Source organism: Astatotilapia calliptera, chromosome 7, assembly GCF_900246225.1.
Source record: "Astatotilapia calliptera chromosome 7, fAstCal1.2, whole genome shotgun sequence".
NCBI lineage: Eukaryota > Metazoa > Chordata > Actinopteri > Cichliformes > Cichlidae > Astatotilapia > Astatotilapia calliptera.
The window spans coordinates 2,054,243-2,078,013 of record NC_039308.1 but is presented as its reverse complement, the minus strand read 5'-3'; the positions used below and the strand labels follow the sequence as shown (position 1 = coordinate 2,078,013).

Genomic DNA, 23,771 nt, shown 5'->3' with positions numbered 1-23,771 from the left:
TTTACAGCAGAAAGAGACAGTTGTTTGAGACACAGCTACCCTTTGACACCCTTCAGCCTTAAACCTTTACAAAAATGTCACAGGCAAGAGCAGCTCCGTTAGACCAACTGAACCGTACGAGAGACGAACTCCGTCATCAAAACGCACAGCTCAGGAAAGAAAACGCACGACTCACCAAAGAACTCGCACGAGTCAATGAAATGTGCATAGACTTCAGTCACGATGTCACACGACACACTCAAGAAAACACACGACTCGGTCGAGAAAACACACAACTCGGTCAAGAAAACGCACAACTCGAGCTAGAAAACGCACAACTCAATCTAGAAAACGCACAACTCAGTGAAAACTACATAGAACTCAGTAAAGAACACATAGAACTCAGTAACAATGTCACACGACACATTCAAAAAAACACACGACTCTGTCGAGAAAACACACAACTCAGGCAAGAGATGGCAGAACTCAGACAAACTGTGGAAAATCTTCAGCGCCCAGCGGTACGGGAACAAGAGTGAGGTGTCCATACCACCTCAGGCGGAATTCGAGCATCTTTTGAACTCGAGCCACAGTCCACCGACCTGTCATAAATATGCTGTGCTCTCCTTTATGTTTTATTTAATTTTGCCCCTCACCCCCCAACCAGTCATGGCAGAAGACCGCCCCTCCCTGAGCCTGGTTCTGCCAGAGGTTTCTTCCTGTTAAAAGGGAGTTTTTCCTCTCCACCGTTGCCAGAGTGCTTGCTCATAGGGGATCATTTGATTGTTGGGGCTGAATTTTTGGATTTCATTTAATTGGCTTAAACTGAAAAATCTAAAAATTCATGTGAGGGCTTCACATAGTGGAGAGCACTACATTTGCTAACTGCTCTTTGTTTATTTGTAGATTTTGTAGTTCTTCCTACTACAAAAACTACAAATGAACAAAGAGCAGTTAGCAGCAAATGAAAATAAATAAAACACTTAAAAAAAATCTGCTACTGCTCTGTGTGTTTACTTCAGTGAACACTTGTATGTTTTTGTGTTAGAAGATTATAGATTGTCCAAAATGTCCTACAGCCTGCCAGAGTACGAAATGAGGATAAAACAGGAAGTTTGACAGCAGTGAGTTCCTGCAGCGACCTCTCGTTTCTCTCCTCAGTGCTGCATGTTCGTGAACGTGAGCCTGGACGCGAAGGACGCGGTGAAAACTCTGAGCGCTGCAGTTCGGCTCCACCATACGGCAGGTGTCGCTCAGCAAAGCGATGCAGAAAAACAACAGAAACACCAAATAGGACAGATGTTTCAGGCACGAGACGTCCCTGGGCTTTCTGAGGGGACAACAACAACAATAATAACAACAATGTGCAGTAAAACATACACTCATTCTTTTCATTTATTAAGTTCCTGTGTTGTGTTGTTTGTGTTGTGCGTAGTGCCGACGCGGGACAGTTTGCAATTGTGTAGTGCTGTTGTTCTAAGTGTGACTGTGCAATGACAATAAAGAGTCTCTCGTCTCATCTTGACGATGAGCTCGTCCACCACAGCACTGAATCCAGCTCAGTTACAAGTTACAAAAGAAAATCATTTTTACTCGAGTACTAAAATTCATATTCAAGAAAACGCATGTTTCAGCTTCATTGCACGAGGCAGAGCAATTACGTTTCAGCGGACATCATGGCGTCCGCGTGTCCAGCTGTGGAGAGGACTCTTCTTTTGCCTTTCTTATCTTTACTAAGTAGAGACGTACAGGAAATAGTTGAGAGGGAAAGGGCCGGACTCAAACCCGTGCCGCTGCGTTCCAGCCATGTGGCATGTGGTCACCATGAGCTGAGCTCAGCCGACGTCAGAGACGCCTTTGAGTCAAACGTATGACACGTGTCCGTCTGTGGTCCTAGCTGCTGCCTCCTCGCTCCTTCAGCAGCTACTTGAGGACACTGGACTGTTTCAGCGCTCTCAGGTTAGAGATGTCCTCCGCGATGACCGGGATCTCCTCGCCGCGATGCTCCTCGTCACCGTCGCCTTCCTCGCTGTCAGAGAGCGTGCACAGGAGAGCGTCGTTCTCGTACGTGGGGAAGTAATACCTGCGGAGCGAGACGACGTTTAGTGCTCAGGCTCAAATTAGTCCCAAAAAGGACGCCATTTTCCTCAGCTGATAAAAATACTCCAAATGAAGTGTAAACATCTGTGGCGTTGACCACGTTCATCAGCAGCTGTACGCCAGCTTTAAAGCCCGCGCTCTCATTGGTTAATTCTGCAGGCGCTTCGTTAAACCTACTGCGGCTGGTCCCAGGCGGACATCTCTGGCAGTTTCATCACGTGACCTTCAGCCGCGATGTGACGCAGGGCGTCCGCCCGGCAGTCGAACATCCGCGTGCAGCCGTAGCAGCGGCTCTGATGGATCTGCCGCCGGATGAAGTTCACCAGTTTGACCTGCTGGTAGAACTTGAGGTCTGAGGGAGGACAGAACATTAGAAACACTCAGAAGGAAGAAATAGAAGCAAACTGCGCTCGAATTACCACGGCGATTTCACCCACTGAGCTCGGTCTTAAGGAGGTGGAGGTCGAAGCCGTGAGCCTCCTGCAAACACAAAACAGAAAGATGTCAGGGTCACGCACGCGACGCCCGTTACAGACTTCATAAATGACAAAACCAGAAAGCAGAGAGAAACTTTTCTGCCTCTCAGGTAAACTCGTCACTCGTGAGCACAAACTTAGAGTCACGTTTGGGAAACTGGTTCTGACTTTAAACCAGAACGTTTAATCAACGACAAAATCGGACTGCAGTCGACGTCCAATCCTAGATTTATTTATTGTTCACGAGTGTTAAGTCTAATTGTTGAATGTTGTCATCGTGTTTCTTAAATTTGTACGGTCTGAGTTCAACCTATAGGATCAAGACGTTCCTTTGTCTCTGACCTCTCCAGCCACTCTGTGCTGGGGGAGCTTTTATTGCAGCTGCATCCTGACAGATCTGTTGTGAGCTTCCTGCTTTTATGACACACACACACACACACACACACACACACACAGAGCCTTGTCTTAGAACCATTGGGGGGTTTTACAGTGGGAGGTGCTTGTGTTGTATTGTGTATTGTAACTGCCATGTCAATAAATAGCTACGGGGGAAGCTGCTCTTTGAAGGACTTCGGGCCTGAGACAGGACAGGGGCGTGGGCTCCAAGAGCTGGTTCTTGACCAAAGACTTCCCTCGTTAGCGAGTGAAAAACCGGTTGAAGATGTTCTGTTATGTCTTGTTTCCTTCATGATGAATAAGTCTCTAAACTAGCGGGGCATGTGGAAACAGACCCAACAACGAGGAAACATTTTTATTTGCTCGTTAAAGTTTTGACAATCATGTATTTATTTGGAAACTTTTCAAAATAAAAGGCGCTTCATTTTAAAAGCTCTTCAGCTTCGGTCCGTCTGTGTGTGAGGGCACTTTCTGAGTAAAATCCATGTTTTGTGCGAACGATGGATTCATATGTTTGCAGAGACCTCAGGAAGCAGATCGTTTCCTGTTAGTGTGCACTGTCTCCGTTCTCCCAGAAGCCTTTGCAGAATCGTTTCAGGGATGAAAAGCAGAAAACGATATTTTCCTTCTCTGAAACTTCTACGTTCCCGTACCTTCATATGCGCGTAGATCTGCTCCAACGTCTCCGATTGGTGATCACAGAACAGACACACTGCAGAGACCGGATGAGCCTGCCAGTCCGACCAATCACTGCGGACGATACAGAGATGACACGAGCAGACATTTACACAGGATCAGAGGAGGACTAGGAAGTGGACTTGATTGAAACTTTTGCATCCAGGCTGACACAGTAAATAAGAATATTATCAGGAGGGACAATCCAAGGTTCAGTATCTGGGATCGAGCCGGGGATCAAACCTCCAACCTTTCGCTGCACCTCCTGATCCACAGCTACCCTGAGCTCACAGCACCTGGTTAGCGCTGGAGATCAAGCGTGCTCGGACTGGTGATGTCGTGTTGGTTTAAAATAAACGTTACACCCACTAACTGCACCATCTGGTGGTAAAAGCTGGTATTACATGCAAGTGCAGCCCGGCCCGGTTTTTGCCTTTAACACGACACAGAGCAGTGTGTATGACATGCATCAGGACACTTTAGTTAATGCCGTCCTCACAGAGCTACATGAGGATACTTACTCATCCTCATCATCCGCCAGCTCACGGTCATCTTCGCTTTGCACCTCCTCCCACGTTTTTCCCAGTTCCTGACAGGACAGGAGGGACGCTTTAAAATCGGAACAATACATTCAGGTCGTACGTTTGCTTCTACAGAACTGCTTCGTTTATCCTGACGTGGAAGCGTGTGGCGAGTGTGTCGCTGGGTTTTACCAGGTAGTTGATGACGTAGAAGCGGTCGTACTCGTGGTTTTTGGCGTTGATGCGGCGGTGAGCTTTTTTCCTCATGTGATCCTTCAGCGTGGTTTTATCTCGAAACGTTTTCTCGCAGTACAGACACTGCAGACTGAAGCGAGGGGAGCAAAATGAAAAGGCGCGCGAAACAAAACTTAACGCTGTGAATAAAAAGCAACGATTAGCGTACCTGTCCAGTTTGTCCTGCAGCGTGTCGAGGAACTCGCTGCAGTAGACGATGTTGTCCGGCAGTCCGATGCTGAAGGAATGCTCTCTGGCCATGTGGTTCAGCAGAGACGACCTGGAAACAGCACGTGGAGCCATTTTTAATAAACAAAAGAAAACATCAGCTGACATCATCACTGTTAGCACTGCGCTGCAGTCCTTTGGTCTTCGTCCAGAAGTTCCCATTTGGACAAGACTTCAAGATCCACGCAGCGTGCCATAGTGGCAGACAGAGGGAAGCAGCCTCTCTCGCCATGGGCCGCTGCATGTCCAAATGTGAGGAGACCCGGAGCGGACGCGGGTTATGTCTCTCGGCGTCCTCCCGCAAGGAGCTGGAGGTGGTGGCTGTGCAGAGGGAGGCCGAGCATCTGCGAACCAACACAGTGACTGAAAATGGATGGATGGAAGCTTAACTGGAGGTAAGACACAGATCCACACAAGAACTGTGGTAAACACCAGTGAGTCACACCTTCATGCCATTCATGAACCAGTGCACACCTGCACAGGTCTCAGACCTGACCCTTAGCAGGAGAGGAAGAAGGATGAGGAGCTGCACTGGTCTCAGATCAGCTTCTTGGTTCAGGCTCAGACATGTCACTGAATGATGTTTATGGAATTATGCGTAAAAAGCAGCTTTTTGGGGGTTGGATCATAAGAGATGACTACAGGAAGCAAAGAAGCTTTTAGTCACACGATTTCAGGAAGCTCTACCTTCTGTCTGCTTTCATCTAACACACATGAGGTTTCCAGGACTGATGGGAATCCCGCGGCGCTTTACCTGTTTCCCGTGAACTCTTCGCTGCAGAACATGCAGAGACGATGGAAGCTGCTGTCGTCTCGCTCCTTCTGCTGCTGCTCCAGGACCTCCTCCTGTGGGAGCACAGAAGAAGAGCTCAGAGGAATTCTTCAGAAAACTACCTCAGAGTGCTCAGATATTTAAAGTGCAGAGGTTACAACGACACAAAGCGTGTCAAATCACTCAAATCTGCAATTTTTCTGATTTTTCCTGATTTTCAGACTTTGCCTCAAAATAAAGTTTAAAAGAAACGAAACTTCCAGCAGCACAAGATTCACTCAGGATGCTCCGAGTGTCACGTCTCCTCACCAGTCGTTTCTGCTGCAGCTTCTCTCGGAGGACTCTGTCTTCTGGAAGGACGTCACACAGCAGGAAGTAGTCCTCCTGCTTCTCTGTCAGGTCAGCGAGGAAGAAGAGTTTTTAATGAGTCATTAATCAGAGCTGGAGGAAGTGTTCGTGGTTCACTTTGAAAGGTCAGGTCCTCTGTGGGTTTGAGTGAACTCACCGACTGGGCCCGTGGAGTTGGTTTTGATGACGCTGCAGAAATCTGTGAGCGGCTGCTCGAGGAATCTGCCCTTCCAGTACAGCAAGTACCTGATGGAGGAAACTCGTCAGTAAAAACCGACTCACAGCCAGGTTTACCGGCGCACAGAAACACTTCGTCACGGTTCATAAAAGCAGCACACTAACAGGCGTGGACATGCTGGACTTGTTGTATATATTTATACTTGTAAGGTAAGGGTTTCCCCCCATCACCCCAAATAATTACAGGAAGTCTTTGGTGAAATGATCGAGTTCCAAATGCTAAAAACATCCAAACGTGTTCCCGAGAGTTAAACGAGTGAGCCGGAGCATGTGTGGCTCGTACTTTGGGACGTCTGCGATGAGTTTGACGTCGGCGATGACAAGCTTGTGCTCCATCAGCAGGTGTCTGAGGAGGACGTCTTTCCGCGGCGGTGGGACGGACTCAGAGCAGAACAGGCAGACCAGCGGCTCGGAGCCGGGACATTGAACACCGGGAGGGCTGGAGGTGTCAGCCGGCTGATCGGGGAAACACAGCGGCTCCAGAATGCTGTCCTTACCTGAGAAAGCAGAAGAGAGACTACACCTTATATACCACACACACTCTACTCCAGACCAGGTGAGTCAAAACCAAGCGGAAGCGAGAATGTACAGCCTGGCATGAAGAAGCATTTCCCTCTGATCTACAAAAATCTGTCTGTATACAATTATTTTCATCACCCGTGGGGACAAAACTATGATCTAAAAGTAAAAAAATAAATAAATTAATGAATTAAATAACTCATTAATCGAACTCAGACTTTACACGCTGTTAAATCCTGAATAAACTTCACAGCTGTCAGACTCAGTACTGACTGAATATAGAGATTGCTGTATAATCACAGTTAGCAGCCCAGCTATTTCCTAGCCTGCTAGCTTAGCCGGGCGGGTTCCCGCCTGCTTTTCTGATTTTTTTTTAGCCTTTTTTCTGCTGATTGTGGATTCCCACAGACTCGGAGAGTCACCGACACCCAAACCTTTGCACGCAGACCACCAGATATCAGCATTAAAGCCGCGGACACGTTTAAAAGGTCACACTTACCGTCTTTACTCGGCTCGCTGGCGGCCATGTCTGGTGTCACGTGGTGCAAATAACACAAATCGAACCAATCGGAGGCCGTAAAATGCCAACGAAGCGCCTTCGCGGACCCCCGGTAAAACACGAATTAGAAAAGGTGCATTCAAGTGGTTCAAGGAAATATAAAAACTTAAGTTTCGATAGCTGAAGGTTAATTAATGTGAATGAAGTTGACTAACATGTAACGTTGGACGTTGTTGCATATATATAGCAAAGAATATAAATCACATGAACACTCAGATCCTCAAGATATACCTGAGCGTGTTCTCTGAACATGAAAGTTTAGTGTTCATAAATCCCCATTTATTAACATTACATTAGCATATGTGTCCTCCCCTCTATTACAAATTTTTAAATGAAACGTTATTTGTGAATGTGTACCATGTGTACAGGTGTAAGGCTCCCTAAAATAAAAGTCTGAAAATAACATTTGAGTTTCTGTACAGGGGGGCACAAGAAGGCTGGATATGGTGCAAATTCTTAAATAAATGACCCAAGTTTTATACGTGAAGTCAGTTTTAAGGTGGAGTGGCTGCTGATGACACACAGCTTGGATTCGGGAATTCACTGGAAGCACGTTGTGGTCAAAGACCACTGGGGGGCACAAACAGCTCAGTGTTCATCCTGCAGTCTGACTCACTCTGTTATTCTCAACAACAACAAAAAAACTATAGATAAAAGCAATGACAGCAATACTGCAGAAATAATAAACCTTTCTCCCTTTAAGCACAGAATGAAAATATGAAAACACACTGTCAGCTGTTTTTTTTTAAATATTGCAAATACATACATGATGTGATGTCATGCCATGGTGATAATCTCATATATGACACGTTATTATGACTCTGTAATCACCGAAAAGTGCTCACAGTCAGTCTTTGTGACTGCAGTTTGTTAGTCCAGCATAAAGAACAAAGTATTTCACAAACACTTTTAACCAGTATATAAAAAAATATTTTGAGTTTTAAAAGTTCATGTTCACTGGCGCACACACTACCAGACACTCCTTCTCCATGCTTCATGGTGGGAACCATGCATGTAGAGACCATCGTTCACCTTTGTGGAACCAAAGATCTCAAATTTGGACTCATCACACCAAAGCACAGATGGTCTAATGTCCATTCCCTGTGTTTCTTGGCCCAAACTAATCTCCTCTGCTTGCTATTTGACCATAAAGGCCTGATTCACACAGTCTCCTCTGAACAGCTGATGTAGAGTGTGTCTGTTACTGGAGCTCTATGTGGCATTTATCTGCGCTCTGATCTGAGTAGCTGTTAACTTGTGATTTCTGAGGCTGGTGGATGAATGTATCCTCAGCAGCAGAGGGGACTCTGGCTCTTGCTTTCCTGGGGCGGTCCTCGTGTGAGCCAGTTTCTTTGTAGCGCTTTATGGTTTTTGTGAAGTTTTTGCAATTTCCTGGATTGACTGACCTTCAGTTCTTAAAGAAATGACAGACTGTTGTTTCCTTCGCTGATTGGTTCTTGCCATAATATGAATTCTAACAGTTGTCAAATAGAGCTGTCAGCTGTGTACTAGGCCTGCACAATAAATAAAAAATTTATTGTCATCGCAATATCAGCCTGTGCGATGGGCCCATTGCAAAAGACGGCGCAAACCGCGATAATTGGGTACCTTAAAATGTTTACGCACGTGCTTTAAAGAATTTGCCAATCAAAGAAACCCCTTTACACATTTGACCAGTCGAACAGAGCCCTTCACGGCATTAACCAATCAAATGGATTAGAGGCCCGCCTCCTATGTAGGTGGGGAGCGAACAACGCTGCAGCGACGAGTCGGAGTTGTAATGGCTGAGAGCGAGACGCATGACGAGAACGCTACTGACTATGAACTCGTGGCTAAAAAATAGTACCTCGCTTATTTGGAGGTACTTTGGATTTGGTAAAGACGACGTTCTCCAAACACAGGTGCTCTGCAAAACTTGCCGGACACTCGTGGCAACCACCAGAGGAAACACGACTCCACCATCATCTTCAACACGACCACAGAGAACTGTTTGAAGAGTTCCAGAAAGACAGGGCTAGCTAATGTTGCTAATGTTAAGACAAAGAGCGCCGCAGTCCAACGGCCGTCTCTGCATCCGAGTTTTTCAAGTGGAACTCCTTATGAGAAAACGTGGAAGCGCTACAAAGAAATAACAGAGGCCATTACACATTTTTTGACAAAGACATGATGCCTATAAATACAGTTAGCAGGGAGGGCTTCACCAGTCTGATACATAAAGTGGACCGGAGATACCGCATTCCCTCAGGAAACTACCTTTCCCATGTCGCCATTCCACAAATGTACGAAACATGCCGCAAGACTAGGGTGGGTTTTAATAATCGATTCATCGATTAATATCGATTCTGGCTTGGATAACGTGATATCGATTCATTAAAATCCTGAATTGATTTTTTTAATATAAATGTATTTTGCCCGAAATTCCAGAATCTCAGGTGAAACTTCACAAAATTTTGACAACCACCAAACATTTAAAACAGTGAATGAGAGCAGGAACACAGATTCTGCACAGAGACGTAAACACAAAACGCCGACGGATCAGGATCAGTGAGATGTGACTTTCTCACCCGACGGCACGGACACGCTCGGGGCTGAAAGCCGACAGCTCGCTGATTCTGATGTTTCGGCGGGTCCGAGCTTTGTGTTCACGCCGTTTTTGCACAGATTCTAAAGCTGTTAGTTTGATCTCTCTCCAAACAATATTGACCGAACCAGCAGCAAAAGAAGATCCAAACTACGCTTCACATAAACATCGTCATGGGTTCACTCTGACTTTTGCTGTTTTGCTTCCACCAGGATAAAATCACACTTCATGCACAGCTCTCTCTCTCTCTCTGTACTTCAAGAACAGTTTCCCGTCTGTCCCCGAAATCTGTTTTCTGCATTATTAGCTTGGTTGTTACGCACAAGTCTACCGTTGTTTACAGCCTGTCGGCCGATGTTTTTTTTTACTTACTTCCAAAGAGAAAACCTAATTTCTGCCGTTCAATAGGCTTCTGAACAAATGTAAACTTTTTAAAATGATGCAAAACGCTGTCTCTAATAAAACCGCTGTAACTTCAGAGGCAATGTTCATAAGCTGGTTAATGGCTTTCTTTCGTTTTTGATGTACTGCAGAATATTTTTATAAAATCCAGGCCAGGAAAACCACCTTCATGTGTTTCTGTGTTTTATCTTCAGCTACTTTGACACAAAGGCCTCTGCTGTGACGCTCACACCTGTGATAAAGTCTTGCGTGTGTCAGCTTCCTTTTTATAGATACAAAAATATGTAAATGTACTGATCTGAATTATAATCTGACTGAGGCAAAATTTCCCAGATTTAAATCGAATCGAATCAAATTGAATCGAATCGTGTATCGAATCGATTCAGGACCTTGTGAATCGGATTCGAATCGATTCTAGAAATCATGGACGATACCCAGCCCTACACAAGACCGTCACATTTGAACTGAGCCAAGCTGAAAACTATGCTACAGACCTATGATCAAGTCGTACAACGGAGCCATATATGAGTTTCACAGTGCTCTTCCTCACCGAAGACTTTGAACTGAAAACACGGTGTCTAGAGACTGTGTGTTTTCCAAACTCTCACACTAGTGAAAATATAGCCCGTGTATTACGTGAGGTGCTGGCCAGCTGGGATCTTAAAGAAGACCCAAAAATTTTTATGGGGGCAATGTTTCAATGTTAAAGTGCACTTTGTTGTTGCACTGCTAATACAGCAGCTTTCTTTAAATAAAACTGTTGCAGTAAAACGGAAATTATGTATTCGGGGTTTTTTGTTTGTTTTGCTATTTATTTTATCGTAAGTCATATCGTTATTGCAATATTGATCGCAGTTATCGCACATCGCAGGGTTTCCTAATATCGTGCAGCCCTACTGCGTGCCAACCTGACTTCTAGTCCCAACCAGATTCAGAAGGCAAGAAATTCCAGGATTCCAGCTTTGGAGTTAACACACCTGTGAAGTGAAACCATGTCAGGTGACTACAGCATGAAGCTCGCTGAGAGAAGGCCGAGGGTTTAATTCCATGTGTTCATCCATAGTTTTGATGCCTCCAGTGAAAATCTGTAAATAGTCATTAAAATAAAGAAGAACCAAATATAAATATTATATATTTGTGATTGTTATTTACGTTTTTGCATATTTCAGTACTTATTTTTGAGAATTTCTTGTTCTATTAATTGTAGTTATTTGTAATGTTTTACTCGTTGTTTGGTAGCATGCTGCAATACTGAGACCTGAGAATGTCACGGTCTGTGTGGCAGACTGTGGGGGAGAAAGGACCTAAATGCTGGACTCTGTGCAGTAAACAGTGCGTTGATTTACAGTGAAGTAAATGTAACACACAACAAATCTCCAGTGCGCTCCCACGACTCCCGTGTCGCGCCTTCTCCCAAGTGTCTGTATTCTGCTCCCGAGTCTCCGCACTCTCCGTGCAAAAACAAAATCCTCTAGCAAACAGAGCCCCTAATCCCAACGGTTTCAAAGTCCGACCGCACGTCCAGCAGCGCTGTCAAAACAGTCCCCAAAAAACTGAAAAAATCAACCACAGTTCTGCCACAGTTTTGGCAGCTGGCCCGATGGACGGTGACGGCAGGAAAACAGCTCGAGCGGCCTGCCACAGGTCTGGCAGCTGTGGCATAGCAGTTCTGGTGGCCGGCCAGTGATCTGATGACAGCCTTGTAGTAGGTCCAGCCACGTAAGAGCTCCGATGGCCCATGGCGAAGCACTGCAGGTGGTTTGTGACACGCAGGCCGTGCTGGTGTGGCAGCTGCAGGCAGTGGAAATGATGGTGGTGTAGCAGCCACTGGGGGTAGATTGGACGGTGATGCAGCAGCAACAGGTAGGTAAAGTGATGGTGGCGTGGTTATGGCAGGCGGTTGAGCAGGTGAGGTCTCCAACATCATAGACACAGGAACAGCAGCACAATGCAGAAACAAACACATATCATATAACAAGAGTCATAAATGCTCATGGACCCTGGGTCGCTCAGACCCAGGTCCTGGACAGAGAATCTGTTTTTCATTCATATCATGTCAAATGGCTGAATGACAGTGAAGCTGGGTCTGAGCTCTCTTCTGCTTTAGTCATTTGTGGCACAAATTTAAAAAGTTTCTGGAAACATCCCTCAGAGGTTTTGGTCCATGTTGACATGACATCATCACACAGCTGCTCCAGATCCATGATGTGAATTTCCTGTTCAACCAAATTACATTCAACTCAGTTCACTTTTATTTATACAGCAAAAACAACAACAGTTGCCTCCAGGTACTTTATATTGTAGAGTAAGAACCTTATGATAATAAAGAGACAAAAGAGAAACTCCAACAATGACATGTGAGCAGCACTTTGGCGACAGTGGGAAGGAAAAACTCCCTTTTAACAGGAAGAAACCTCCAGCAGAACCAGGCTCAGGGAGGGGCGGGGCCATCTGCTGTGATTGGTTGGGGTGAGAGAAGGAAGACAGGATAAAGACATGCTGTGGAAGAGAGACAGAGGTTAATAACAGATATGATTCAATGCAGAGAGGTCTGTTAATACATAGTGAGTGAAGAAGAAACACCCAGAGCATCATGGGAATCCCCGGCAGCCTACATCTATTGCAACATAACTAAGGGAGGATTCAGGGTCACCTGGTCCAGCCCTAACTATATGCTTCAGCAAAAAGGAAAGTTTGAAGCCTAATCTTGAAAGTAGAGATAGTGTCTGTCTCCTGAATCCAAACTGGAAGCTGGTTCCACAGAAGAGGGGCCTGAAAACTGAAGGCTCTGCCTCCCATTCTACTTTTAAATACTCTAGGAACAACAAGTAGGCTCTAATAGGGTGATATGGTGCTGTGGGGTCATACATACTAAGTATGATTTAGTCTGATGCTTGCAGTGTTAGTGCAAACAAAATGGAAGGAAACAATAATCAAAGCAATCTGGATTCTTCCAGCAGTGTCACTAACACAGATGTAGTGATGGACAGGTGTGACACAGATGTTTCTGATGCCCCTCGTGGTTCTGTCAGGACATCATTAGAGTGACATGAAAACCTTCAGATGTTATGATGTTACTCTTTCAAACCCTTTCACCACCCTCTCTCTCCCTCTGGAGGTGGTGCTCTCTCGGCCTCCCTGCGGCTCCTCGTTCTGCTCGAGCAGGCCGCTCAGGTGCGCTCAGGTGCTGCATTATTCACACCGAGCCCGGGGGCTCTAATTAAACCCTGGAGAGAATTGGAATCGTATGCCCTTTTGTTTAAGTGCGCTTTTCACTTCTCTATGTGCACGGCGCTGTTGTACTACCGTGGCAGTATAATCATGGTCAAAACCGATGGGTTTGTCTTTGACGAGGATCTTCTTCTGCCATGCGTTTCTGAGGACGGTTTCCTTTGTTTTGAACGGAAGAAAACAGACGACAATGGAACGGAGAGCGGCATCAGCACCTGGCTTAGGACCGAGGGATCGGTGAGCCCGTTGTATTTGTGGGTCAGTGCCATCAGGTATTAGTCTCTCTCTTCTGATCACATTTTCAACAAAGCTCATTACCGAACTGCCCTCTTCTCCTTCTCCTTCTCGATCTAGACTCAAGGTCTTCTAGCCTTTCAGTTAGTTTCCTTTGCTCCATTAGCGATTGTCTCAGCGCGTCATAGGCCACCACTGACCAGCTTTCAAGCCCCGCCACTCGTGTTTCGGCTTCCTCGAGTTTCTCGCCGTGTTCTTGGAGCGCTAGCTTGTTAGCCGATAGCTGTTGGTTTGTGTCTTCTTTGAATTTCTTTAGGTCGTCTTTCAACTCACGCCTGAGGTCTTCTTTGAATGCGTCGAAGTCAGCTTTCATCTCCGTCCGGAGGTCAAAGATTTGTTGGCTGATATTTTTAATGCCCTCTTGCAAAGATTCGAGATTGGCCCCCTCGCCATTTTCTTCATCTGACACACAGACACAGTTACTCCTGAGCTCCTAATTGTCCCTCAAACCTGATTCAGGGATCCACTCCTCTACTTCACTGTCCTCACTTTCTGAGGACAGAAAGTGCACATTCCCTTGGTTTCCCTCCATAAAAGGTTTTTTACATCCATGTCCTGTAATTATGAGTAGATTGTAAAGTAATAAACATTGACTATGATCATATAAATGCACACAAACACATCTCTACACGCAAATGCAAATGCATTACTGTATATTGCCTGAAAAAAATTGGGCTAACTGCACAGTGTTGTCTTGAGGCAACAAATGAAAATTAACAGTTTTACTGTATAAATAAATTTTAGTGGCTACAGGAAGAGGGTGATAGACTGTCTGAAGCAGTTAGAACAAGACAAGGCTATTGACCGGACCTCATACCACAGGCTGTACCCAGGGGAATCTACACCAACCACTATGGTTTACCAAAAATACATAAACAGGGTGCACCTTTAAGACCAATTGTCTGCATGATCAACTCAGTCACCTATAACATCTCCAAGTTTCTGGCTTCAATCCTCAACCTGCTGGTGGGCAGCTCTGAACACCACACTCAGAACACCTGGAAGTCAAGGTCAAAACCTTTTTTTAATGTAAAAGTGTTTTCGGAAATATTATTTTGTTGTTGATGTTGTAAATGTGATTTGCACTTCCCAGCCACCGTAGGAATCATACTTGTTATTAATCTCTGTCTCTCTTCCACAGCATGTCTTTATCCTGTCTTCCTTCTCTCACCCCAACAGGTCGCAGCAGATGGCCCCGCCCCTCCCTGAGCCTGGTTCTGCTGGAGGTTTCTTCCTGTTAAAAGGGAGTTTTTCTTCCCACTGTCGCCAAAGTGCTTGCTCACAGGGTCATATGATTTTACCTTACAATATCCTGGGGGCGATCGTGGCTCAAGAGTTGGGAATTCGCCTTGTAACCGGTTTGAGCCCCGGCTCGGACAGTCTCGGTCGTTGTGTCCTTGGGACACTTCACCCACCGGGCCCTCTGCCTACCGCTGGCGCCAGTGTTCGGCAGCCTCGCCTCTATCAGTGCGCCCCAGGCTACAACGTAGCTGCCATCACCAGTGTGTGAATGGGTGGATGACTGGATGTGTAAAGTGCTTTGGGGTCCTTAGGGACTAGTAAAGTGCTATATAAATACAGGCCATTTACCATTTACAATATAAAGCACCTTGAGGTGACTGTTGTTGTGATTTGGTGCTATATAAATAAGATTAAATTGAATTGAATACAGATGCCTGCAAAATACTATCGTCCTCATTTTAGGTTTGACAGCATTTCTAGTAGATAATGGCTTGAGATTGAATTGAGGCTGTGGTTTGGGGAAGGCCTCAGAGGGGACTGGAGGCAGGTCCCAGGCTGTGCAGATACTAATGAGAAGTGAAAGGCTTGAAAAGGCGAGATGGGTGGGGCATGGAAACAATAATGAACAGGTTATAGTGCCTGTTATAGGTTATAGGGCAGGCGACATATATAGACATAGGAGAGGAAGTGACGTGTATGGAGGTGTGGTCCCACTCCTGAAATTCAGATCAATTATAACTGCAGTGTTCAGTCTGGGTCATTATTATGTATAAAGTCTGAAGTCACACATAAATGCTGGATCTGGTAACATTTTAACAGGAAACCACAATTCCAGGTTCTACCAGCACACTTTATCAACAAAGTGACATTAACCACTGATTTCTGGACTTTACAGTTTTTCAAACCTCAACCTTGAAATTTTGTTTTGTTAACATTTAAAGACTAACCACCCCTGCATTTTTAAAACATGCGGTCAGTTTTATTATACTTGGCTTCTAGTCTACTTCCTTAAGCAACATCTGCCTCTAGATGAACTTGTTCTGCTCCTCTGTCTTTCCCATCATATATTTTGTGTTCTGGTGGTGGATGTTCATGTGAAACATGGTTTAACATCTTTTATTTTACATTTTTAATAATAATGCCAGTGCATGTAAGCTAAAAGCTCAGGCTGCTCGAAACACTCAAATTTGCAGTTTATTTGGTCCTTGGAGTTTAATGTCATACAGAGCAGATGTGAACACAGAAGCCCCATAACCTACTGGCAATACAGTCTACTCATATTGTGTCACAAAGGCCCAGAGACCTGTAGGAAACCATTGAACCACCAATCATTCCCAACCCGTTGTAAGTGCTTGGTGATTAGCTGCTATTGCCCCGTCATGCTGGCCTAGAGACCGGTCCTTAACCCCTCGCCAACCGCCCATTGCTATGCCAACGTGTAGATTCTGCAAACAGCTGATGAATGGTTTCTGGAGAGTACTGGTAGCTATCAGTATAATATGTTTACATATTTTTAAAATCACCATCACATATATGTTATTGTTTTTATTTGTTATCAAACTGTATCAATGCAGTATGTTGTGAAAAAAAACGTGTTAAGATAACTGATCGAGTCTGTTTGGAAAAGCATCACAAAGTCTCAACATGATTATTTCTAATATTTATTCATTCAAAGAGAAAGAACCATCACTGCTTTTCAATTTGTTCGTGTCTGCCTTTCCTCCACAAAACATCCAGACATTTTTATTTTTAGTCTATCAGCATCGAGGCTTCTCGCCCTCTGTGCCGGTATTGTTGACAAAGAGGCTTTTGAGGAAGAGTAGCTGCAGGTACCCAGAGGTGACGATGAGGAGGCTGAGGGCCATCGACCACCAGGTGATGTACTTTGAGTTGGACTGCAGCAGGAAGTAGTCTACGCTCTTTCTCATCCGACTGAAGCCGTAGTGCCGGAACATGTGAAAGACGTAGGTCTCCACTTTGTGGGTCGTAGTCTGACACAGCAGAACAGACGCAGGTATAAAAATCTGTTTATTCACTTTTGATGTGTCAAACTCCAACAATCCCGCCTCTGCTACCAGTTACTGTTTTTAATTCATTTTGTGAAACACTTTGAACTTAAGTGTGAAGTTTAAATACATTTGACTTGTTTTGGCTCACCAACTGCTGTCAGTACTGCCACAGACACCACAACACTATAACAACTGTAACAGCAGGTAGCTATGTGTACCTCGATGACGCTCAGTGTGTTGTTCAGCTCTTTGCTGATCTCCTCCTTCTTCTTCTCCTCCTCCTCGCTCTTTGAGGGATCTTGGTAGGTGTCATAGTAAACACCAAAGCTGAGGGAAACCTGCATCGAGCCGAAACGGTTGTGGAAGTTGCTGAAGCACATCTGATAGAAACCTGGAAGTAGACAAGTCAAGATGTTTTTCTTTTTTTTTTCCATATAGCACAGTTAAAAGTAACACAGCAAACACAAAATGTTTTCCAGTTAAAGCAAACCTATTACGTATCGCAGAATCCTGTGAAAATTGAGTTTATCCTTAATGTTTCCATAGGAATTAAAATCAGTTGTATTTGATTGGTGTATCCAACGGCAGATGTGAGAACCTTTGCAAATGCAGACGTTTTTGCAGTTTGCTGGTCTGCAGCATTCAGTTGTGTGTTAACACAATGCTACAATCATCTCAGGAGTGGATGTTCCAGCAAATTCAACCTAAGACCATCCAAACGCTCAGAAAAACTGCAAAACCCCAAGAATTCTCATTCTCAGACTCTACAGGCCTCATGTTAAATGTTAAAGTTCATGAGAGTACAAATAGAAACAGACTGAACAAGTGTGACTTGTTTGGAAGGGTTACCAGGAGGAAGCCTCTTCTCTTTAACTGAACATTGCAGCAACGCTCAGGTTCCTTTGGACAGACAAAACCAAAGTGGACATGTTTGTCCATAAAGGAGAAAACGAAACACGTCAGACCAGCTGTCAGCACTGTGGTGGAGGGATGATGATCTGGGCTCCGTGCAGTGACTCAGTAAACCATGAACTCCTCTGTATACAAATGTATTCTAGAGTCAGATGTGAGGCCATCAGCCACAGGACGATGATACCAAGAAGAGTGCCAAACCTCCAAAAGAAAAAGAATCAAAGTGGTGCAATGCTCCAGCCAGTCCAGACCGCAGCCTGACGGAGAAGCTGTGGTGGGACCTTCAGAGAACGGTGCCGAAACCGACTGAAGAGTTGAGTCTCAATGATGAGACTAATAACATCTACAGAAGCGGTCCCCAACCCCCGGGCCTCGGACCGGTACCGGTCCGTGAGTCGTGTGGTACCGGGCCGCGAGAGTTGAGGCTCAGGTGTGAAATGTCTGGTTTTCAGGGTTTTTATCGGTTTTCAGTGTTATTTTGTTATCGTTTTTATCGTTTACTCGGTTTTCCTGGGTCTTTCCACGTGTGTTATGAATAAATTTTCTTTTTTTCGGTACCGGTACTAGTTTTATTTTGTTGTATTTATCCGCGACACCTTAAAGGCCGGTCCGTGAAAATATTGTCGGGCATAAACCGGTCCGTGGCGCAAAAAAGGTTGGGGACCGCTGATCTACAGGGTGCACGCACGAGGCATTGACGATGACGTGACAATGAGCAGTGACAAATAAATAATGACAGGATGAGAAACAGGTGAAAACATGGCTGGAAGAAACTAAAGAAACAGGAAGTACACTCCACATAACGAGCACAGGACAAAAGACTATCATAATAAAACAGGAAACAGACACAGGAAAACTAAACACTAACAAAATGTCCAAACTTAAAACACTGGCACCACCCAGGCACCATTACAGAAAAACATGATGAAAATTAGAAGATTTTATTGAACATTTCTGTAAAACTCCTGCAGGGTGAGATGCAGTGGGACGACCTGTATCATGAGAATAAAAGATGAAATCTCAATGGAAATCTCAAATGCTAATCTACCAGCTAACGCTAACAAGGTGTTTTTGTGTTTTAATAATTATTTGGCTGCTCACCTTTAAAACATGTATCTCTCTGACTTTACATCCTCTACGAGAGTTTGTGTTGTATCAACATTTAATGTTAAAGTGAATATCTAGACATAATTTCCTACAATCTGTTCATCGCATTCAGCTGAAGTGAAATAACAGCATGGAAGAGCTATCCATCAGACAGACAGCTACCTGATTCTGCAGCCTCAAAGTTGATCTGGCCCTTCGCATCATCAACAGTAGACAGCAACAGATCACTCGGAGTGTTGACGGTGACAGACAGGTGTCTGTCATGGCCAACTCCCATCACCCACTGGACCTACAAAACCAATACAGAGTTAAAAACCATACAGAGCGTCCACACACTGCAGGAACGAGCAGCAGCAGCTCTGTCAGTGTAAAATATCCTGTTTGATGTTACCACTGTGAGCTCTTTTCAACAGATGGTACCGATGCTGGTGTCCATGCTAATCTGACATTTGTGGGAAAACAGACTACATGTCAGGTGGCGTCACTTAGCTTGACACAGAGTTTTCTTCTTACCATGAAGTTCAAGTAAAATCTCTCTCCACGGTGAGCAAAGTGCCAGAAACACTCCAACCCAGCAGCAGGAAGCACTATAGCAAAGTCGTACTGGTCAGAACCCCAGAACAGCTCCTGGTCTGTGACGTCGGGGCGGGCGTTTGTCTGGGGAACCCCATGAGCTGAGCCCCAAAATAAAAAGCCCAGAAAGAAGCAGGGAATCCAGCACAGCATGTCTAAAACATGGAAGGGTGAGAGTAGAGTCTGTGCTGCAGTTAGATCAAAAATGATTAACCAGCCCTGAAATGTTTCCTCCTCTGCTGGGAAAACTGGACGGGCTGCACAGATGGAAGCACTGCTGATAGAGAGGAAAACCCTGCAGGAGGGAAACTCTCCAGGTGATCCAAACAAATGAACCTTGAAACTTCCACAGACAGATCCCGACATCCTGTGGAGGTTTGGACCACCGGTTCAGTAATATTTGACCATGTGGTGGATGTACATTTAGATTATTCTCATGGCCGTCATTTCAACATTTACATGAATCCATTGATCCACTGGTGAACAGGAAACAGCAGACATATGCCAACAGGAGAGTGGGTGTAGTGCTGAGAAGAAGGTCTGTTTGATGTTTTACATGATAAAACTTGTTTCCATTCTAGACAAAGATCATAAAGAGAATACAAACAGTATTGTTTAAATGATGGTTTCATTTATAAAGCGAAAAACTTTCCCCAAACCTGCCCTGTGTGCAAAAGTAACTGCCCCCTAAACCTGATCACTGGTTGTTCCACCCTCTGCAGCAGGAAGTGATCAGTGCTGAGCAGTTAAACATAATTAACTATCAATGAAATCATGTATGAATTATGATTCTGTGATTAACATACACTTCATATCACTTCTCATTTTCAAAATCATGTCGTTTAGCTTTGAAATGTCTGCATTTGTGAATAAAACATTCTCTTAGTAACAACATTTATTTAGATCCAACCATGCAAAATATGATTTTTGCCATTTTTCAAGTGGTCTTAAAGCTTTAATCAGGACTGTATCTGATATCACTTCAGTTTAATGTGAAAAAGCTGCATCAGTGTTTTGCTGGGATGCATCTGCTCCTCTGGCTTTCCTGTTAGCAGTGAGTGCATCGATGTCACAGAGGTTTTAGTGCAGCATAAACTCCAGCACATATTTTTGTCACTCTGGAGCACATTTCAGGAAAATAACAAGAAGTAAATGAAGGAAAGCGACAGAAGCCGACAGGATAAGACGAGCGTCATATCTGAGACAATAACCAGGGCCGGACCGTTTCTGACAGCTGCATCATTTTTATTGTGCAACAACACGGCAGCAGAGGACGGTTTGATTTGGTCTTGGGAATAAATCACTACTGGAAATCACAGGACTCAGATCAACACACGTCTGCTGTCCAGAACCAGGACGACGTGCTGAGATCACGGTGGGCGACAAATGTTCATCAGCAGAACGATGAGACAGAAACACAGAAGAGCCGTTTGGAAAGGCAGGAGGTACAGTGCTAACAGGCTGCAAGAAATATAAATACAGACTCACGTCTGTCTCTATCAGTACTTATCATGCAAAAGATACGACACACATGTGTGCAAAGAAGTGTCCAGGTTCATCCTGACCATCAACCTTTCTGACTGAAGGGCATTTCTGCCAGCAGAACTTCAGATATAAGCAGTGACGTGAGATATAAGACAATAACACTATCAGTCATGGTCTGGCAGTCCCAGAGCACAAAGCTCAGCAGGACATAAACAGCGTGGAGTCATCAACATCATCAACAGAAGGCAGAAGAGCTTTGAATGTCCTTCAAGAAGTCTGGAGAAGTGTTCCTGCAGGTCCTCACAGAGACGCCAGAGAGCTGCTCAGAGAGTTCAGAGAGAGCTGAAGGATGAAGGTCAGACCATAATATTCCTCCAAAAGTGCCTTCATGGACCTGCAGCCGAAAATAGAAACCGATGCAAAGTGTTTATGCAGGTGAGAGAAGTTCACCTGAGGGCTCTTATTCAGCGTGCATGCCGAGCGCTGAGAGACGGAGGTTGTGCTGCAGGCAGACGTTTGGACGGCGACTCAGACTTCTCTTCTAGATGTCGTCAAATATTTGTCTACGAGATGACGACGAGACAGGTACCGTCCTCCTGAGTGCACAAAAACACACAAGTGAACACAGCAGCACACAAATCCACACGTCTGTGGACACGTCAGTGCCTGCAGACACTTTAGAAACGGCTGTGCTTCACTCCAACACTGAGGAAATGAACAAACTGACAGTTAACAATATGGAAAAATAAAAGGATCTCGCTGCTGCTGAAAAGTGTGAAATAGCTAAATGCCTTGGACACGTAGTGAAAACCTGAGATATTTCATGAAAACTTAATCGTGATCACCGCAACGTTAGGAGATCTGTGGCTGAGTCAGAGCACACACGGGTTCGTGCAGATAAAGGCACAACGAGGAAGGTTTCTGCAGGACAAATACATCCCATTAAGAGAGCAGCTGCTAAAAGGCCATTACAAAGCAGCAAACACATATTTGAAGCTGCTGGTGCCTCTGGAACCCCACCAACATCAAGGTGTAGGACATTTTGGACAATCGACAATCTTCTAACACAAAAACATACAAGTGTTCACTGAAGTAAACACACAGAGCAGTAGCAGATTTTTTTAAGTGTTTTATTTATTTTCATTTGCTGCTAACTGCCTTGTTTTCATTTGTAGTTTTTGTAGTAGGAAGAACTACAAAATCTACAAATAAACAAAGAGCAGTTAGCAAATGTAGTGCTCTCCACTATGTGAAGCCCTCACATGAATTTTTAGATTTTTCAGTTTAAGCCAATTAAATGAAATCCAAAAATTCAGCCCCAACAATCAAATGATCCCCTATGAGCAAGCACTCTGGCAACGGTGGAGAGGAAAAACTCCCTTTTAACAGGAAGAAACCTCTGGCAGAACCAGGCTCAGGGAGGGGCGGTCTTCTGCCATGACTGGTTGGGGGGTGAGGGGCAAAATTAAATCAAGCATAAAGGAGAGCACAGCATATTTATGACAGGTCGGTGGACTGTGGCTCGAGTTCAAAAGATGCTCGAATCCCGCCTGAGGTGGTATGGACACCTCACTCTTGTTCCCGTACCGCTGGGCGCTGAAGATTTTCCACAATTTGTCTGAGTTCTGCCATCTCTTGCCTGAGTTGTGTGTTTTCTCGACAGAGTCGTGTGTTTTTTTGAATGTGTGGTGTGACATCGTGACTGAGTTCTGTGTGTTCTTGTCTGAGTTCTATGTAGTTTTCACTGAGTTGTGCTTTTTCTAGCTCGAGTTGTGCGTTTTCTTGAACGAGTTGTGCGTTTTCTTGAACGAGTTGTGTGTTTTCTCGACCGAGTCGTGTGTTTTCTTGAATGTGTCGTGTGACATCGTGACTGAAGTCTATGCACATTTCATTGACTCGTGCGAGTTCTTCGGTGAGTCGTGCGTGTTCTTCCCAGAGCTGTGCGTTTTGATGACGGAGTTCGTCTAACGGATCTGCTCTTGCCTGTGACATTTTTGTAAAGATTTAAGGCTCAAGGGTGTCAAAGGGTAGCTGTGTCTCAAACAACTGTCTCTTTCTGATGTAAACTGTTGAACGAGCTCCTATTTATAGACTCGGTGGGCGTGGCAGAGAATGCGATGTCGCTGTGACAAAACAATGATCCTTTGATCTTCTCAAAGGATCATTGTGATGTCGCCGTGACGTCACGATGATCGTTCGAGAAGATCAAAGGAGCGCTGTGGATCATTCTGCGCATGCTCAGATCAATGAACGGGAGAACTATTTGTAAATACTTTGCTAGCTAACAAAGGTGCTTTTAGCAACAGCTGGTGGTGGTTCGTCGCTATCAACCCTTAAACTCGTGAACTGGCTCTCTAGCTTTTCGATTGCTACTGTTGTCTATCACATATGTATTATTTGGAACCCAGCTTACCTGTAAAAACAGACACACAGCAGGTAACAGGAACTACTCGGTGCGCCAGCTCGGCACCACTAGGCTGTGTCCCAATTCAGGGTCTGCACGCTTGAAGTACGCGCACTACGCACGGTGCGTACTATAAGTATGAGAAGTGCGGAAGTGAGAGGCTTGTGAAATAGGACGGTCTTGCCTTCGTCGCGCTGTTCAGGTTGCCTAGCAACCATGATACTAACCGCGAGAAACGTGTCATACAGCTTTGTGTGACAGAAACGAAGGAGAACATGTTTTGTTCATTTGAGACCAAAGGACCGTAAAACATGATTGTTGGGCTTCATTCCTGTGCTGAACAGTCATTTAAGATTAGCTAGTAAATAACAATTAGCTGATGTTGGTCATGAGACTAAAGTCATCTCACTGTGGTAATGTAAATATAATATGGCCAATATTAAAGTTATAGTCAGATTATTATGATATATTACAGCAGTGAGCTTGA

At 44.8% G+C, this 23,771-nt stretch overlaps 2 protein-coding genes across 2 annotated transcripts; both read right to left on the bottom strand.

Annotated features, from left to right (window-relative positions):
- Positions 1–1,542: 1,542 nt before the first annotated feature.
- LOC113025060 (zinc finger protein 277-like) lies at positions 1,543–7,115 on the bottom strand. The gene is made up of 12 exons (XM_026172442.1): positions 6,985–7,115; positions 6,250–6,463; positions 5,887–5,975; positions 5,691–5,773; positions 5,364–5,455; positions 4,551–4,661; positions 4,340–4,472; positions 4,148–4,215; positions 3,605–3,701; positions 2,517–2,559; positions 2,257–2,431; positions 1,543–2,062 (listed from the first exon to the last, which is right to left on the bottom strand). Exons 1-12 carry the CDS (start codon positions 7,010–7,012, stop codon positions 1,903–1,905), a joined length of 1,293 nt encoding a protein of 430 aa, XP_026028227.1. The 5' UTR covers positions 7,013–7,115; the 3' UTR covers positions 1,543–1,902.
- Positions 7,116–15,974: 8,859 nt separating this feature from the next.
- tmed6 (transmembrane p24 trafficking protein 6) lies at positions 15,975–23,405 on the bottom strand. The gene is made up of 5 exons (XM_026172441.1): positions 23,294–23,405; positions 19,336–21,476; positions 18,985–19,111; positions 17,022–17,194; positions 15,975–16,785 (listed from the first exon to the last, which is right to left on the bottom strand). Exons 2-5 carry the CDS (start codon positions 19,759–19,761, stop codon positions 16,552–16,554), a joined length of 960 nt encoding a protein of 319 aa, XP_026028226.1. The 5' UTR covers positions 19,762–21,476; positions 23,294–23,405; the 3' UTR covers positions 15,975–16,551.
- Between the last annotated feature and the right edge of the window lie 366 nt (positions 23,406–23,771).

Excerpts from the sequence above, each read along its gene's own strand:
- LOC113025060 (XM_026172442.1), bottom strand. The coding sequence starts at position 7,012 with ATGGCCGCCAGCGAGCCGAGTAAAGACG. Across the intron at positions 5,976-6,249 it reads CTCATCGCAGACGTCCCAAA|GTACTTGCTGTACTGGAAGG; the intron begins GTACGAGCCACA and ends TTCCTCCATCAG. Across the intron at positions 4,662-5,363 it reads GAAGAGTTCACGGGAAACAG|GTCGTCTCTGCTGAACCACA; the intron begins GTAAAGCGCCGC and ends TGCTGTTTCCAG.
- tmed6 (XM_026172441.1), bottom strand. The coding sequence starts at position 19,761 with ATGTCGGGATCTGTCTGTGGAAGTTTCAAGGTTCATTTGTTTGGATCA. Across the intron at positions 19,112-19,335 it reads GATTTTACTTGAACTTCATG|GTCCAGTGGGTGATGGGAGT; the intron begins GTAAGAAGAAAA and ends TTGGTTTTGTAG. Across the intron at positions 17,195-18,984 it reads CTTTGAGGCTGCAGAATCAG|GTTTCTATCAGATGTGCTTC; the intron begins GTAGCTGTCTGT and ends GTCTACTTCCAG.